Source organism: Leopardus geoffroyi, chromosome C3 (genome assembly GCF_018350155.1).
Source record: "Leopardus geoffroyi isolate Oge1 chromosome C3, O.geoffroyi_Oge1_pat1.0, whole genome shotgun sequence".
Taxonomy (NCBI): Eukaryota; Metazoa; Chordata; class Mammalia; order Carnivora; family Felidae; genus Leopardus; species Leopardus geoffroyi.
This window is the reverse complement of record NC_059338.1, coordinates 52,466,127-52,484,496: the sequence shown is the minus strand read 5'-3', so window position 1 is coordinate 52,484,496 and position 18,370 is coordinate 52,466,127. Positions and strand designations below refer to the sequence as shown.

The window sequence follows — 18,370 nt, the reverse complement described above, 5'->3', positions numbered from 1 at the left end:
CACTGCTAGCTTGACTCACTGTCGTTTCCCAGACGGCAGCCCTGCGTCCCTGTGCCACTCGCGCCTTCTCCTTTCTTCACCTTCAGAGGTTCACCTTGTTGTCGTTGGCTTGTGTTTCCTCCCCAGCCCCCTTGGCCTCTGCTAGTACGTCCAGGTGCTAATGCCCGCCTCTGGCTGTCGCTCTTTTCCTGCAGAGGGAGAACCGGAGACTACAGGAGGCCAGCATGAGGCTGGAACAGGAGAACGATGACCTCGCCCATGAACTGGTCACCAGCAAAATTGCTCTGCGAAATGACTTGGATCAGGTAAACTTGGTTGACGTCCCACCGTGACGACCTCCTCAAGGGCGAGGACTGAGTGGCGCCCACCACAGTCCCGCCGGGGCTCACGCTGTGCTTTGACACCGACTTGGCTGCCTGTTGGATGGAGGGACGGGCGATGGGGCGGGAGGGGGCGCTTGTGCTGATGGGAGAGGGCGGAAGACGCGGAGCCTTTGAGAACGGAGGGTTTGGGCTATTTCCAAACAGCATGTGCGACGTATTTTTTTTTTATAACTCTCAACTTCTCTGGTGTCTCTTCTCTTCATTGATACTTTTCCTAAGCCGAGGGCTGCCAGCATAATTACCCGGATATATCAGTCACCAAGAGTATACGGATGCCCTTCAAACATTGGAGGGCACTTCTTTTTGTGGAACAAAAAGAATTCTCAGCTACAATAAATGTGAAGATTTTATATGAAGTATGTACATTAAGACGTATGTCTTGTTGGATTGGGAGGCGTTCTAGTGGCTACTAAGGTCCAAGGCCGCCTGGGTGTGAATCCTGGCATTACCGTTTACTAACCCCGTGACCCTGGGCGGTTCAGACCCTGCCTGTGGGTTTTGAATAAGGCAAAGCACTTGAGCAGTGTACATTCCAAAAATGTTAGCTGTTGCTAGAAGACCTTAAATCGTTCAGCTTCCCTGGTTCTTTCCACCAGTACCGACAGCTTTAGGACTTCCTGTTTTCCATTGCTAGTGTTTTCAACGATAGTTGGCAAGATGGAAGGAGTCTTGTGAAGATTTAAAATTATCCCTCTTTTCTGACTTAAAAAGCGATTACTCCCAACAAATGGTGCCAGGGTCAGAAAAATTGAGCCTTATACCGTTGAACCTGTAAAAAAACAGAGGCGTTACTTGTGTTCTAACTGCTCATTGACAACATTTAAAATACACACCTAATGATATGAATATGATCAAATGTTTGAGATGGAAGGAGTTTGTTAAATGTTTACAAATGGTCCCTGCCTCAACTCCTTGTTCCCATACTAATTTTGCAGTTCCAAAGTTTCAGCCATGGGAAGATGGGCAATAAGACGACTATTAAGGAAAATCGTGCTAAAGGGGGAGAAGGGGAATCTGAAGGAATCCACACTAGACAGAGTTTAAAAATAAAACAGGAACTCTGCTGTGGGGACACAGGATGTAGAAGGTAGAAAAGCAGCCTGGTTAAGGGGTGGGGGCGGGGTGGCCCCTTTCACCGCAGAACTGCTCAGCCAGGCCGTTGGGAAGTTATTAGAGATGGCGTGAAAAATGTGTGAGTAGGAGAGCCAGAACCGAAGAAGACAGAGGGCCTCCATTCCATCAGGGCTATAACCAGCCTGACCTTGGCTGGTACATTGATGTATTAATGAGACTATGGTGGTGAGTCAGTACTGTGATGAAATTCTTGTTTCGTATTAGCTCTCCTAACAGCCTCACTCACATTTGATTCTGTCATTTTGAATCTTGTATCCATTAATAGTTTTCTTACGATGGATAGCTAAATGAAAAAGCTCTCTAAGCAGTTGGGCTCTGCGGGGATGTGGTGAGATTCACTAGAGAGAGTTGTACATTGAAAGTTGTGCGGGAAGTGTATTTGATATTCTCTATCAAGCCCTTAAACGGATTAAAAAGTAATGAAATGAAATATCCACTGAGTGTCTACTATGCACCGAGGACTATATTTAGGACTTTCATAGCATTAGCTTATTTAATCTCGCTAATGACTTGACTCCATCAAGCAGGGATTATTTTAATCTTGCATTTAAAAATGAGGAAAATGACATATACACTCTGACTTGGAAAACCATGCTAACAAAACAGAGACCTGATCAGAAATATGTGTGCAAGATTGTTAACTACTGTGTCACTTGGAAGAATAAAAAGTGGAAATAATGCCTATGTCCAATAGAAGGGGAGAATGAAAGTATATCTGTAAAATGTCTTTTTGGAATTGTTCTTCAAAACAGGGAAGATGATGTTGTAATAATATTTTTGTAAAACCATATATTTATCTGTATATAATGCTTGCATCTAAATAGCAAGGGATATGGCTGGCATGGGGCAGTCATGTTAGGAAAGAAAGCTGAAATATACTTCAAAAGGAAAAACGCCTACAAGAAAATACATCAAAATATTAGTACTAGATATCTCTGGGTGATAAGAGTAAATCTAATTTGGGGTGCCTGGGTGGCTCTGTCGGTTAGGTGTCCAACTTCAGCTCATGTCATGATCTCACACTTTGTGAGTTCAGGCCCCACATCTGGCTCTCTGCTGTCAGTACAGAGCCCACTTCAGATCCCCTGTCCCCCCACCTCTCTCTCTCTCTCTCTCTCTCTCTCTCTCTCTCTCTCTCTCTGCCCCTCTCCCACTTGGGCTCACGTTCTCAAAAATAAACATTAAAAAAAAAGTAAATTTGGGGCACCTGAGTGGCTCAGTCGGTTAAGCATCTGACTTCGGCTCAGGTCATGACTTTGCGGTTTGTGAGTTCGAGCCCCGCCTCGGGCTCTGTGTTGACAGCTCGGAGCCTGGAGCCTGTTTCGGATTCTATGTCTCCTTCTCTCTCTACCTCTCCCCTACTTGTGCTCTGTCTCTCTCTATCAAAAATAAATAAATGTAGGGGTGCCTGGGTGGCTCAGTCGGTTGAGTGGCCGACTTCAGCTCAGGTCATGATCTCGCGGTCCGTGAGTTTGAGCCCCGCGTCAGGCTCTGGGCTGATGGCTCAGAGCCTGGAGCCTGTTTCAGATTCTGTGTCTCCCTCTCTCTGACCCTCCCCTGTTCATGCTCTGTCTCTCCCTGTCTCAAAAATAAGTAAAACATTAAGAAAAAAAATTCAAAAATAAATAAATGTAATAAAAAAAATTTTTTTAAAGAGTCAATTTAATTTTTCCATTCATCTTTATACATTTTTTTCAGTTATTTTATCTTTTATAAGACCTTAAATACTTAACCGCCCTTGGTTAAGTAATAATATGCATTATACCTTTTTAAAAATTTTTTTTCATGTTCATTTATTTATTTTGGAGAGAGCTTGATCAGGGGAGGGCAGAGAGAGGGGAAGACACAAGATCTGAAGCTGGTTCCAGGCCCTGAGCTGTCAGCACAGAGCCGGATGCGGGGTCGAACTCACAAACTGTGAGATCATGACCTGAGCTGAAGTTGGAGGCTTAACCAACTGAGCCACCCAGGTGCTCCTATACCTTTTTAATAATCAGAAAAACATACATTACTTAAAAAATGTTGCACCACCAAGAAAATCCATTTTGTGGATCAGTCTGGAAAGACTGCTACATGGACACTCCTGAAATAATTGACTCTTGAGCACCTGGGTAGATAGCTCATGTAGATACTCGATACTAGTCCCTGAAGAAAAGATTCCTTGCTTCCTTCATTTTCGCCTCTTTCTCTTATTTCCTCCCTTTTTAAAAGAGTAAGACCTGGCCCCTGCCTGTTGAAACTTATCATCTAAGTGAAAAAATTCAAAAACTGCTATTTCATGCATATTTCCTCCTAACATCTGATTTTGCCGTTTCTGCCTGAGCGGGGTTTATTTGCCTGTCAAAAAGCTGTCTGTGCAGTTTAGGTGTCCTGCCCCCCACCCCCCACCCCAGCCAGGAAGGGCACCAGCCGCACAGAGAAACCCCAAGCCCCGCCCCCCCTTCACCTGCTTCACTCCATACTTTTCCATTCTCGCTTTTATCCAAATCCAATCTCTTCATTAAAATAGCAAAACTTGGGCAGACATTAAACAAACACGAAAGCAGATTGTATTCAAGACAATATGTAAAGCAAACAAGCACTAATTCGGTAATTAGGTGTTCTTTAAAATAAATTATTCCTGGGGCTCCTGGGTGGCTCAATCGGTTGAGTGTCCGACTTCGGCTCAGATCATGATCTCAAGGCTCGTGAGTTTGAGCCTTGCATCGGGCTCTGTGCTGACAGCTCCGAGCCTGGAACCTGCTTCGTATTCTGGGTCTCCCTCTCTCTCTCTGCCCCTCTCCTGCTCATGCTGTCTCTCTCTGTTTCTCAAAAATAAGTAAACATTAAAAAAAATTTTTTTAATAAATAAGTAAATAAATTATTCCTTACCCGTGTCATTTTAGTGCCGGCTTTGGGCACCCTGGACACGTGGGCTCTTCATTTTCTCTCTGACACAGCTTTCTGTTTTGACAACTTGCCCTCCATCAGGCGCTTGAAATATGGACTCCTCAGCGATTAAGGGTGTAGAAAGATACAACATCTCCATTTCAGTTTCTGTCGCTGCCTGCCTTCAAGCCCTTCCTGTCATTTCTTGTTCCCAGGGAACAAACAAAAGAGACATACCCAGTAGAAGACCATGCCTAGTCCTTCTAAACAGAGCAAGTTCCGTGTTAGACCAGAAGATGCATGTAATGGGTGGCAAAGTCTTTTGTTTTGTTTTAAATTGGACAACTGGCTTGGCTAGTTCTTTGAGAAATCGGGTCTGGAAGATCCTCATCCCTGATGTGAGAGCTGAACCTTTTGGTCAGGTTATTGGTGGACTTGTGATTAAATCACAAGTCCTCTCTTATGTAGGTCATAGAAGCCCTAGGTAGCAAGTAGAAGTCTCCACATCAATAAGGCATTATAAGATGTTGGTAAGTGATTAGAAGACTTAATAGTGACAATATTCTTAACAAATTATGGTGAAGGTTTTACAGTTTGAGTTCAAAGATAGAATTTGAGTATCTGTTTAGTATTACGTCCCTTGAGATTCATTTAACATTAAGGATGACTTCTACTCAAGTATAGAAGTAGGCCGTACAAAGTATAGAGGTATAGAAATAGGCCATACAAAGACCCAGAAGACTGCTTGTGGAAGGAGAACCAAGTTTTTTCAGATATGGTCCTTTCCTGATGAGCAGCAGAATCTCTCTGACTTTACTATTTAACATAGAGGAGAGACTCTGGATGAAGCCTCCTGGAGAATTCTGGCACCCCTCTCACATGGGACCTGCAGCAATTTCTGCAGATGTTGGAAATATTCCTTTAGTGTTCCAAAACTATAAAATTAAATGTCTAGGTATGGTGTACAATTTAAGAACCTTAAATGTCCAGATAGCATTGACTATTCGGAAATTTACAAAAGGCTAAAAATTGGGGGTGAATCTCTTTAAGAAACCAAACTTAGAATAACATTCACTTCAGAGTGTCACGATGTATATTCTCTTCACAAAATGGAAATTGGTGGGGCTACCGGAAGAGGATCCTTCTTTAGTAGGAGGGCTCTTGCTCAGAAATTCTGGGGTAGAACTTGAGCCAGTGGGTTGAAGTTATAGGGAGCTAGATCTTGGTTAGATTTTTAAGAACATGAAAATGGCCTGTATGGCTGTTCTTCATTCGCTCCTCTGTGACCCTCCATCAGAGACTCGGGGGAGGCGCTCCCTGCTTTGACTACAGTCATCTGGCTGGCTGCTCTAGAATTCGCTGTTTTGAATTTCTATAATCTACATGAGATCTCTTATAATTTATGAAGACTTAACTAGCAGCATGTATTTTGCCCACCTCTAATTTTAGGATGTTCTTTCGCTGTGTAGATTTCCTCTATAAAATCCAATGTTATCAGAACAAATTTTAAAGTCTTTAAAAGGGATTTTTTCACCTCAGCTACCCAATAGATGCAAATTATCTGAACACGGAACTGTAACCGTTAGAATATGGGGACATCAGGAACTGGAAGACAGAACAGAGAAGCTGGAATGCCAGGACCCAGCAGACGGTGCTGGCCTGGCCATCTGGACGTGTGGGCGATACGGTGAAACACAGACACAAGGCCACCTGGCCAGTTTTCACAATTACTTGGATAATGTTTTGCTGTTGTCAGCCAGGGGTGGCTTCTTCAAATAGCTGCCTCTCCTCTGCATCTGCGGTTTCCTCTACTGAACTCATCCTGTGGCCCTCCGCCACCTCCACTCCACACAGTAGCTTCAGCAGTGACTTGAATGCCACATCCGTTCACTCACCAAGTACTTCCGGAGCCCCTCCCCTACCTGGGGCTGGCCTTGGTGCTGAGGAAATAGCCAGGAGCGAAAGAGACGTGGTTCCTGCCTTCCAGGGCTGAAAGTCTGGTGGGCAGTACAAAGAAATAATACATGCATCTTGTCATTACAGATTGTGCTAAGTGCGATCAAGGGAAATTGGAGAGATTTGAGCAGAGGAACTGATTTAGATGGGGGGTGAGAAGCTGATTGAGATGAGGATGAGTGGGGCAGGGCTCAGGCCTCGCTTTACTGCAGATGTGAACTTGGAGCTGAGACCTCAAGGGTGAGGTGAGGGTCCAGAGTATGCAGTAGGCACCTGTCAACTAAGTTCAATGCACGCACAGTGCTTTCCTGGTTAACTGGACTCTGTATCCAAGTTAAAACCAGAGTATTGTCTCTGGGCTTTTCTTGGCCATTCTAGAAACATGGCCTTTTCCGTTTGCATTCCTGGTCCATACATCATTTTTCCTCATGGCTATCTCTGTCATGGGTTTTTGGTCTTAATTTCTCCTTACTGTACTCACTGTCCTGTGGGAGTAGCCTTGTGAACCATTTTACCTCCACTGGTCTTTGAATTTTCTCACCTAACTGTTGTCCATGGATCAGCCCATCTCCTCTCTGAGCCCTTGCACTAACAGCCAGAAGCTTCCATAGGAGGTTCCATCCAGTCCATCTACATAGTCTCAGAGCGGGTGCTGTTGTGACATCTGAAAACGTGCAAGAAGCATTTAGAAAGTGCCTGCACTTTGGTGCTATCCAACTCAGAATTCAGATCATGGCTCTGATATTAGATATCTGCCCCAGTCAGGTTATTTGCTCCCTCCAGACTTCCCTGTCATTATCTGTAAGATAATTCTTGCTGTGAGGATCAGAGATGGCGTGTGCCAAGCGCCTGCTGTATCGTTGGCATCCAGTGAGAGCAGCCACCCCCGGGTGAGCTAGGAGGGGAGAAATGGCTTTTGGTAGTGACGCAACAGTCGTAACTAGAGATTAGGTTCAGAGGAAGTATACGCACGCTTCCTTCACCTTCTTTACCAGTGTGATGTGCTCTGATTTGCAGGCAGAAGACAAGGCGGATGTGTTGAATAAGGAGCTCCTCCTGACCAAACAGAGGCTGGTGGAGGCTGAAGAGGAGAAGAGGAAGCAAGAGGAAGAGACTGCACAGGTAAAAGGCAGAGGTGGGCTGTTTCTTTACCCAGGAGGATCGGCCCGTGGAGCTGATGAATACAATAAGCAGGAAGTAAAATGACACTTACTCTAAATCAAGGGCCACCTTGAAGCAGTACATGTGAGTAGCGTGGGTCTCGACATTTCTTTTGAAGGGCGCTAGAAGACGAGGCCGCGTTTCTACCCTCCAACAGCTCTTAGGAATCTGCCTTGACTCAGATGTCTGGTGAGAGTGTTAAGCTTCCTCTAAGTTTAGTAACTTGGAATTGCGATCCAAGAGCCTTGACGAATCCGCAAAGTTTGTGTCGTGTCTCCAAGGTAATTGACTTCAGCAGTATTTTAGGAGGATTATGAAGCGGAAAGCCCACAGAGATCTCTGCTGCAAGCTGTCTCAGTCAGTCACGCCCGATTTTCCTGATTCATGCCTTAGAAGAACGTTCCTGGCAGAGCTCTCAACCCTTACTCCCCGGGGGAATAGAAAAAGCAGCTCTTTGGGAACCAGCCTTGTTGTTAGCACCCTCCAGTCATCGTACGAGTTGTGAGGCTGTTCAGCTGCAAGATGCCACCGTGGCAAAGGCGTTCCACATAAGTGACAGGAGGGGCCTCTCCACCCAAAGAGTTGAGGCTTCAGGCTTCCCTAAGAAAGAGCAGGCCCGCTTCACCAATGTCCTCCTTCTGTCAGTCCCAGCCAGGCGGGATTAACTCACTTATTTTAATGAGTTTCCTTCTAAGACATCAATAACACTAAATATAAAACAGAACACAAAGCGTTTCAAAGACCTGCATCCAAGCAGAAGAAATCCACTTAAGTTTCTGATGAATGGATGCATCCTTTAGCACCTTCCAGGGTTTATAAAAAGTGTTTCATGATTTTTTTTTTTTTAAATGATGAAATGACTCTTGGCATTTAGTGTGGACCAAGATTTTTTTCCCACTCAAAAATTTTCAGGAGCTGATTATCCAGTTTGAACTAGGCGTTTTGATGGGTTTTGTGTTTTTCTTTACCCCCTGCCTTTTGGGGGCCCAATTCAGTACTTTGGGTAAAGAATGAAGCTATTGGCAAATTAATTATTCTTTTAAGTTTATTTATGTATTTTGAGAGAGAGCAGGAGGGGCAGAGAGAGAGAGAGAATCCTAAGCAGGCTCCACATTGTCAGTGCAGAGCCCGAAGCGGGGCTTGAACTCATAAACTATGCGATTGTGACCTGAGCCGAGATTAGAAGTTGGATACTTAACTGACTGAGCCATCCAGGCGCCCCTGCAAGTTAATTAGTTTAATCCATACTTCTTCGCTCCCCTTGATGTGTGTGTGTGTGTGTGTGTGTGTGTGTGCGTGCGCATATATCCTGTGTTAATCATTATAGTGCCTTTGTGAGATAGCAATTATGCTCTTCGTGTGTCAGATAAGGAAACCATAGTTTCGGGAATTAAGTGACACTTGCTCAAAGTCCCTCAGCTTTCTAAGTCTGTCCTGAAGTCAGTGGGGCCTTACTGTAGGAGGGGAGGAGGGTGTGACTTACATCCTTAAATTATGTAAGACAGAGAACAGAGACGAATACAAACAACTAAGTTTGAATCAATATAACCCACAAATTGCTTTTAGAATTTAAGAACATAGCAAATATGAAGAAATCTGGAAAGCATCCGACAATAAGGAGTCCAGTTATAAATCACAATCATGTGCGAATTAGCAAATACGGAGCACACCCCATTCATAACTGGGAGGCTGCCAAACAGAATTTATCCATTTATTCTGTTATGTGCTTAAAGATTAACCAGAGTGTTTTGTGTTTGGTTGTTTGGCCAACACCTGGGAAGAACTGAACGCTTCCTTTTTATCTGGTGGCATGTGTGCTTTCTCACCACCTCCTTTCCCCGACCCTAGAATCCCGGAGCTGCTGGGCTGCAAAAATAAGTGTGGTTTTCAGTTTAGCACCCAGAGTTGAGCATTTCTGCGACTGTAATAAGTACCCGCATTGTGTGTCAAGCTAGCTCCTTCTGCAGTCACTGTTCAGTCCCTGAACCTCCTGACCTGAAGAGCTCTTACCTTCCTCCAGGTTTCTCTGACTCCAGCCTCAAAAACTTCCTGTTTTTGAGAGAGACAACAGTAGTGATAGGAGGAGGCTGGGAATGGAAAGGCCCAAAATGCTGCTTCAGTAATTTTTTTTTTTTTTTAATTTTTTTTAAATGTTTATTATTTATTTTTTTTTTAATTTTTTTTCAACGTTTATTTATTTTTGGGACAGAGAGAGAGACAGAGCATGAACAGGGGAGGGGCAGAGAGAGAGGGAGACACAGAATCGGAAACAGGCTCCAGGCTCTGAGCCATCAGCCCAGAGCCCGATGCAGGGCTCGAACTCACGGACCGCGAGATTGTGACCTGGCTGAAGTCGGACGCTTAACCGACTGCGCCACCCAGGCGCCCCTTTAAATGTTTATTTTTGAGAGAGAGAGACAGAGTGCTAGTGGGGAAGGGCGAGAGAGAGAGAGAGAGAGAGAGAGAGAGAGAGACACAGAATCCAAAGCAGATTCCACCTCTGAGCTGTCAGCACAGACCCCGACGTGGAGCTCGAACTCACAAACCGTGAGCTCATGACCTGAGCCGAAGTCGGACGCTCAACTGACTGAGCCACCCAGGTGCCCTTCAGTAATTTCTTACCCAGCAGTAAGATTATGCGCAACGTTGCCCTGATGTTTTGTTTTAGACTCTTCATAAGAATAAAGATAGCTTCAGAAGGGACACTTATTTAATAATATATTTATATACAGTAAGTGGTAAGCATAAGCAGCTTTATGATGGGGTTGCTCATATGTCTTACACATTACAGGAAAGAAATATTTCTGCATCTCTGGACATGATTAGTCTTTTCGAATGCTCGAGAAATAGCTTCAGCGAGGAAAATTTACCTACTTGTAGTTAACGTTGACATTGACCAAACCGGGCCGACTTAAGTATAGGTGTTTGTGGAAATTGATGAGGACTTGGAGTCTTGATGTTTTGCATCCTCCCTCTCTCTAGCTGAAAGAAGTCTTTCGGAAACAGCTGGAGAAGGCAGAATATGAAATAAAGAAGACCACTGCGATCATCGCTGAGTATAAGCAGGTAGTGTGCTACTGTGGCTCATGTTGCTATAAAAGTGATTTTTCTTATTGTTTCTCTTTGGGTAAAAAACATTTTTTTGTTTTTAGAGTTTCCAGAATAGTGACTGCGTACATTCATTACACTGGGTGGCTTACTTTCTCTGCTGAAATAGACAGTGAGTGGACATGCTTGCTGGTAACATGGGAGGTTTAACCGAACAGAACAATCTGTTGGCTGTTTACGATGTTTGGTAGATTCAGAGGAACAGGAAACTGGATTATTACCATTGGGATCCCGTCTCTGCCCTACTCAGAAGATGATTTCAAATAGACCTCCCCAGTAACATTTGCCTCTTTGCAGAGGACTAAGGTTTAGCGATTCCGCATCCCACACGGCTCTGTGGCCTTACCCAACCGTGGCCAATGCTAGCAGGAGACATTCTGTTGGGAACCTTTGATCTCTTAGCGGAGGGTTTGCTCTCCTTGAGGATGCATCTGGCCCTGACCCCATCGCCAGAATGCTTCCAGAAAGCCCTCTTTCCAGCTTGCGTAGTATCATCTCGTGCCTGCTGCTCATGCCTAGCACACCGCAAGGACTCCACATTGCCGAGAAAGCCTCGAGTGGACTGCTGAAGTTCCAGTGTTCCAGAATCAAGGCACCGTATTGTGCCACCTCCTCAGCTTAAGAATTTCTCCGGGGTCTCTTGCCTCATATGGGAGTTTGAAGTCTGATTCTTACTCTTTTTTATTAACATGGGTTTTTCTGCTTAGAAATGAAATTTCTGTTCCTCATGGAAAATTGAGAAAGTGTAGAAAAGCACAAAGAAACCCTCCCCCCTTAACCTTGCCAATTAGAAATAATCACTGTGATATACTGAATATGCATTGCTGCTATGTAAATAAAAATGTGAGTTATGTCATCCATGCTGATATTTGCGACCAGTGCACTTCATATATTATGAACGTCTTTTCAGAAGGGTTCTTCTCCTTTGTGGAAGATTGCTTAGAAATAAGGCTTCAGAGCTGTCTTACTCTCTTTTATGATAATCAATATATGTTTATTTAATGTCTGCTATCTGAGAGGCTTGATTCTTTGGGAGAATAAAAGAGGAGTTAATTCAATTTCTCCCCTTTAGACGCTGCTCTTGTAACAGGGAGATAACACCTGTGCACAAATAAGAGAAAAGGGAACTTACTGACCATGGGAAATAAAATCCTTCCTGGAGGAGGGTTGATTTGAGCGGTGCTTCGAAAGCGAGGCAAGATTTGGGTGTGCGGAGGCAGAGGAGGAAAGAAATGGGGAACAGAGGACACAGGCAAAGCCACGGAGATAGGTTAGCGAACAGAAATAGTTTTGTTTTGTCAAGAGTTTCAAGTACAGAAAAGAAGTAAAGGTGAGTTGGGTCCCAGTTCAAGGAGGGTTCTTCAGTTAGACTGAGGAGCTTGGATTTTATTCTGTTTATAGTAGGAATATTTGAGCAAGAAAGTGGCATGATGGGGGAAATACTGGTGGCACTAATCTGTCCCAGTGAGAAATGTGAAACCAATGGGGGAGTCCCACAAGCAAAGATACGGACCAGTAAGAGGCTAACAGCAGAGGCCAGGTGAGAAAATAGAGGGCCCTGAACTAAAATAAGTAGTAATGAAAATGGAGAAGAGGAATGTAGTCATTTCTTGCGAGACCAGGGAAAACACCGATCCCTAGATTTTCCGATTGGATAACTAGGAGAAGGGATGGGTAGACATTAGCCAATACAAGGAACATTAAAGACCATGCGCTATGGAACTTGCCATCACTGCAAATGGGTTTTTTTCCATCCCCACATTAGGCCATGGGTGGCCGCCATATGTAGCACTCTTCAAAATAGTAATCTTTGGGACTGTTCTCGAATATTATCTGGCAGGCACTACCAGTCATGTAAAGGCAACGGACCCATCTGTCTGAAGATAATTAGGACATAAAACATAATCCAAAAGCATTCTATAGTTGGAATTGGCTATTATTGTCCTTATTATGGAATCTTCGGGGTTATTTGAAAGGGTTTCTGGTTTGCCAAAATTACTGGGGAGACTGCTTCTTTTTCACATCAGCTGATACAGCCCTAGTCATCATTTACAGGCTGAGAGCTGGAGAAATCAGAAACTGAACGCAACAAGCAGGCCCTGTTCTCTAGAGCCATTTTTTGAGTAGACTGGGATTTTTTTAAAAATATCTGTTTTGATAATAGAAGTAGATCTTTTATGTTTTTAGTTCAAGTTGCACTTTAAAATTTGACATCCCCTAACGTTTTTTACTCCATTTTTTTCAAAAATAAAAGATTCATATGTTACTCAAGGAATTTGAACTAATATTTTTTTTAAGCAAATGGCTTGTTTGTTTGTTTGTCTGGTTGGTTTTAGCTTTGAAAGCACTGATTTCTACCTGTTCCTAGTACTTCTTGTTAGCACCTTCTTTCAGAATCAATAATGATGAGATTTTCTTTAATGAGCACTTACGATAGGCCAGGTGCTATACTGAATCCTTTATGTACATTTTTTTCCCCATTGATTATCACAGCACGGCACTTAGTGTTGAGGAGAGAACTGAAGCTTAGATTCGTGAGTTTGCCCAAGGAAAGTACTAGAGCTGGACCTCAGGCTTTTTATTTCACTCCATGTTGCCAAACCACGAGATCAGAATTTTAGTCTTTATTAATTTCTGGTCATTTTAACTGTTTTATCCCCTTTGCCACGTTTTAGGGAACCTCTGGTAATTGAAAACAGAGACTCTCTGTGTGACTGTAGACACGAGCAGTTTCTGGTCCAGCATTCTTTTCATCAGATTTCCAGAATGGTACCTTGCACAGAACTGACACTCAGCAAAGATGCCATAGGTTGATTCCAAAATAGGACAGGAATCCACTGGAACTAGTCACAGATTTGGCTAGTGACAGAAATCAAAATGCCCCACGTGTTTTTCCTCTAATTAAGACTAAGATAGGCTTTACACACAGAAACTGTCAGGCTTTCTGATGCGCATTGCATTTGTGGGGCTGTTCTTTTGCTCAATCTCTTTAGCATCCTAGAAGCGAGAGTAATTCATATGAGTTGATAAACAGTCATGTGCCCGTGCTGTGCAAGAGTCGGTCTACTTTCCAGTAAAGAAACTCTTTTCTTTTCTTCAGATCTGCTCCCAGTTAAGTACCAGACTGGAGAAACAGCAAACAGCCAGCAAGGAGGAGCTGGAAGTGGTAAAGGTGAGGAAGAATGAAACAGATCTCTGGTATTTCTTCCAAATTCACACAGTCTTTAGTCCCGGATAGGACATCCCAGCCCGTGAGGATGCCCCACAGGCAGGACAGTTTGTGAGACGTCACACCCACCCTGCCCCTCTCGTTGTTTCAAAGGATTTAGGAATTGTGGGAAGCAGCATCTGTCTCCGACTGGGGCGCGATCCTCTTCCCAGCCAGCAGAAAGGTTGCATCCCCATAAATCTTAGGGCTTGTCAGAGGCAGGTGGTAAGGACTTTAGCCTTGTCCCAAGAGGCCCCTGAGCATTCTGGGACGGTAGACACCTGGGAGGCCTCTGCAGCCTGCATCCCACCTGTGCCTGAATCGATGCGGCTTCGGGGTGCAACCCAGGAGGATCATCCCATTGCTCTCCACCAGTTTTTTAGAGGGTTGTTTTTAAAGAAAACCAATGGCATTTCTTTATATGCTGCCCCCTGGCGGTAAAACTCCTTTTGTTGATTATGTGAAAATAGCAATCGCTTATTCCATAGAAACCACAGTAAACCACGTGAATTGGTCTTCTTAAGAGGCAGTGTGGGCACACCTAGCTCTTGTGATCTGTGTTACAGAAACCTGACAGAGCTCTCTTTGAATATATTCAGGTTTCATGCTAGTGAATAAATGCATTCATTTAACAACTTGGACAAGTTATTTACCTCTCGAAGCTTTATTTTGTATCCTGTAAAATAGACATAACATTACCTGCCTCATCAGGTTATTTTGCAGATTAAATAACATATATAAAGTGCTTAGCTTAGTAGTTGGCATACAATAGATACATATTTTTATAAGTTTATAACCTGAAAACCTGAGACATGAGAACTGAAATATGAACCTTGTTCTGACTTTGTATTCCAAACGTGTTTTTTTCTTAAACATTCTGAGATTATTAGTGACTATAAAGCTGGTCATCTCCCCGCCCAAACCCTAGAATTCGGGGCTCATACCTTTGCTCTCTGGTCCACCTTTACCCCTCTTCGTACTTAGCCTTTATCATTCTTTTTACACTGACCAACACTCAGTTGATGAAGTGCCTTGGCATAAAAGGGTTAACCATCCTGAAGTAAAATCTTTGTGGAAATAGAAATGAAATGGATTTACGTGAATACTCGAGGTTTTATTGAGCATCCAACTATGTGCACAGCTATTAGACTTGTATTGTTTTATGGAAATTATGTATAACAAGAAGCCTAGAATTTTCCTGCAGGAGCAAGTTATACATATGCACACGAAACCTTTAGGAAATAGTTCAAAAGCATGTAAGTCAGCATTGAGTTGGATGACAATCCGGGTTGTAGAGAAAGCAAAATCATAAGAACTACAGACCAGAGATGACTTTATGGAGGAGGTTGGACTGAAGCAGGATGGGTAGAATTCTGTTAGAAGGATTTAAAAAAGACATTCTGGGGGCACCTGGGTGGCTCAGTCGGTTAAGCATCCGACTTTGGCTCAGGTCATGATCTCATGGTTCACATGTTCAAGCCCTGTATCGGGCTCTGTGCTGACAGATCAGAGCCTGGAGCCTGCTTTGGATTCTGTGTCTCCCTGTCTCTCTACCCCTTCCCTGCTTGCATTCTCTCTCTCTCTCTCTCTCTCTCTCTCTCTCTGTCTCTTTCTCACACACACAAATAAATAAACATTAAAAATTAAAAAAATTTTTTTTAATGACATTCTGGAAAAAACTGTTATTGAAGACCCAGAAATTGGAATGAGCATTTTGGTATTTCATTAAGGAGACTGTGTGATTAGAGTATGTACGAAGGAATAGAGGGAAATACTGGATAAGGAGGTAGGGTTATCTAATGAGAGGCCATGATATTCGGGAAGAGGAATTTGAACTTGTTTTAGCTGAATAAAGAATAACTAACACCTATTAAACACTTACTGTGTGTATTGTTCCAAGGATTTCCCCATTTAATCCTCACAGCTTCTGAGAAGGTAGATACTATTATATCTTCTTTTTAATGATTTACCGTGTCTTGTTTTTATTGATGATTACTAAAATAGTAATTCATGATCTCAAGGTCACTTAGCCTGTAAACAGTAATGCCAGGATTTGAACCCAGGGAGTGGGACTCTACTCTCCACATCCTTAGTCATTTCCATACTACATCCTGTTTCATCAGAGCTACTTCCTTTTCATTTCGTTTGGCGCGATGCTGCAGCTTTTGATTTTTCCATCCTCCCATGACACCGTTCCCCCTTCAGATAATCCTCTACTCTGTGATCAGAATGAGCATTCCCCAGTGTATATTTGACTGTCTCTGTGCATCAGTTTAGACTTAGATTGGCCACATATAGGAAACCCAAATCAACATTGGCTTAAACATAGAAGCTTTTGATTCTCTCATGTAAAAATAAGTCTAGGGCTAGAAAGATCCTTGGTTTCATCAGCAGTCCAAGCTCATCAGTTATCAGTGACCCACATCCACAGCATTAGTGACCTTCCATCCTCACGGTGACCTAAGAGTCACACCTGTCAACTGGAGTTTCCTCCATCACACCCACATTCCATGGTAGAATGTTAGGCTGGAAGGAGATGCGACAGTACGGGGGCCCAGCTCCAGCAGGGTGAGCTCTGAGTAGCTCCCTTAAGCTCCCTACCACACTTCCTTCCGCTCACATATCAGAACTTAATTTCATGGGCACACCTTGCCTCAGGGGAGTCTGGGAAATGGCACCTTGTAACTGGGCAAACTGCCAGCCCAAATAAAATCAGGAGTTCTGTTATCAAGGAAGAAGGGGAGCCCTGCGTCAGGCTCACCGCTGGCAGCGGCGGGAGACGGATCTGGTGGGAACCTGCAGTCTCTACCACAGCTTTGTACTCAGCATGTTCGCCTGACTGCAGCGTCATGAGGCTCATTGGTCTCTCTCCAACAGATAGCACAGGGTAGAGTGAGTGAATGCATTTTCTGTAGGATAAAAGCAGGACTCGATAGCATTACATTTAAGGACCGTTACATCATGGCCGTGGAGAACCCTTCTCACTTCCTGCCTCTCCCTTTTGCGCCATTTACTCCCGCTCGAGCCATCTCAGGCTCCCTGCGGTCCTGTGAAGGGCCGGTGTCTCTGCACACAGTGTTCTCCCTGCTGAAATGTCCTCCTCCCTCAGTTCATCTATTCCTTCCTATGGTTCAGCCTAATAACACTGCTTACCCAGCTTGGTAAACTTTTCATCATTTAAGACCCCGATCAAAAGCCACCACTTTAACATTTTATTTGGTCAACAATAAATATATATAACAAATACTTGCTGTGTGCCTATTTAATGCCAGTAGTGGGCTGATTATCCTCAAAAGGTTCTTGAGAGTTACAAATATCTTTTAAGTGACTAATGAATATTAATCAGGTAGGAATCTGAAGAGTGCTTTAAGGATGGGAGAAGAAAGAAATCAGTGGGGGCTGAGAAGGTGACTTTTAGGGATTCAGGCCTGGGATGAGGAGAGCTTGGACATGTCAGAGAAATCATTTAATGACCAGCTGAATATGGATTGAAGGAGGAGGCAATGAGAAGATAACCCCAAAGTGTTCAGGCCTGAATGGTAGAAATACGCACAATGACACAGAAGTGTGGGGAGAGTTGCTCTGTGTGTGTGCATGTGTGAAGAGAGGAGTATGGTTTCTGTTGTGGACAGATTATAATGATAGTACATTAAAATAGAAATATTCCATATATTTTAAGACAACAATAGCACTGTTGTCTTGAAGAGAGTGCTGTGTGCTTGACTGGCAATCTCGGCATGTTGCAGAGTTACCTTCATTACCTGGAACAGTAATGGTCATCTTTGCTTAAAGCTGAACAAAAGGACCTAAGCTTTATTTGTCGAAAGGATAGATTTAGGTTAGTCATCATGGCCTTTCTCAGTCTGCTGTGGGCTAGGTACTTAAACTCTGAGTTCCTTCATGGGTACAGTGGGGGTTTTAATAGTACCTGATGACCTCGCTGTAGGATTAAATGAGACACTGCTCGTAGAGCATATGGCATGGCACTCGAGGAAGAGGAGTGGAAGCCCAACATTCTTAGAACAGATTTCAGAGAGATGCTATAATATTTTCCGTTTCCAGGGTCTCCCTAGAGATACTTTATGGAAAAAAAAGGAGCACCTATCTTGCAAAGCTGGGTTTTGTGCTGACTAAAACCATTTTGGTGGCAGCACAAGACAAGTAATTACCTCCAGAAACAGACCTGCATCTGATGACCACAAGCAGAGTCTCAATAAAACCCGTGTCCTGTTGTTTCAGGAAGCGCGTTATGCTATGAAATGGTTTGAGGTTGGTTATCCCTTTCGGATGTTTCAGGGTAAGATGATGACGTGTAAACACTGCAGTGACATTTTCAGCAAAGAGGGCACTTTGAAACTAGCGGCCATCAGCAGAGAGGACCAGGGGATCGAGCCGGACGACGAGAAGGACTCCCTGAAGAAGCAGCTGAGGGAGTTGGAGCTGGAATTGGCGCAGACCAAGCTGCAGCTGGTGGAAGCTAAGTGCAAAATCCAGGTTGGTGATCTGGTCAAGGATCAACAGGAGCAAACAGTTAGGGCGCCAGGACACCTTC

General features: G+C 43.8%; 1 protein-coding gene across 12 annotated transcripts in view; it reads left to right on the top strand.

The window, feature by feature from the left end:
- The window catches only part of RABGAP1L (RAB GTPase activating protein 1 like), a 767,496-nt gene that overhangs the window by 743,141 nt on the left and 5,985 nt on the right, over positions 1-18,370 (top strand). For all 12 annotated transcript variants that reach the window (XM_045452847.1, XM_045452848.1, XM_045452833.1 and 9 more), the window contains 5 exons: positions 195-305; positions 7,359-7,463; positions 10,485-10,568; positions 13,711-13,782; positions 18,115-18,312. In XM_045452847.1, coding sequence (XP_045308803.1) covers positions 195-305; positions 7,359-7,463; positions 10,485-10,568; positions 13,711-13,782; positions 18,115-18,312 — 570 coding nt within the window. The remainder of the gene's footprint in view (positions 1-194; positions 306-7,358; positions 7,464-10,484; positions 10,569-13,710; positions 13,783-18,114; positions 18,313-18,370) is intronic.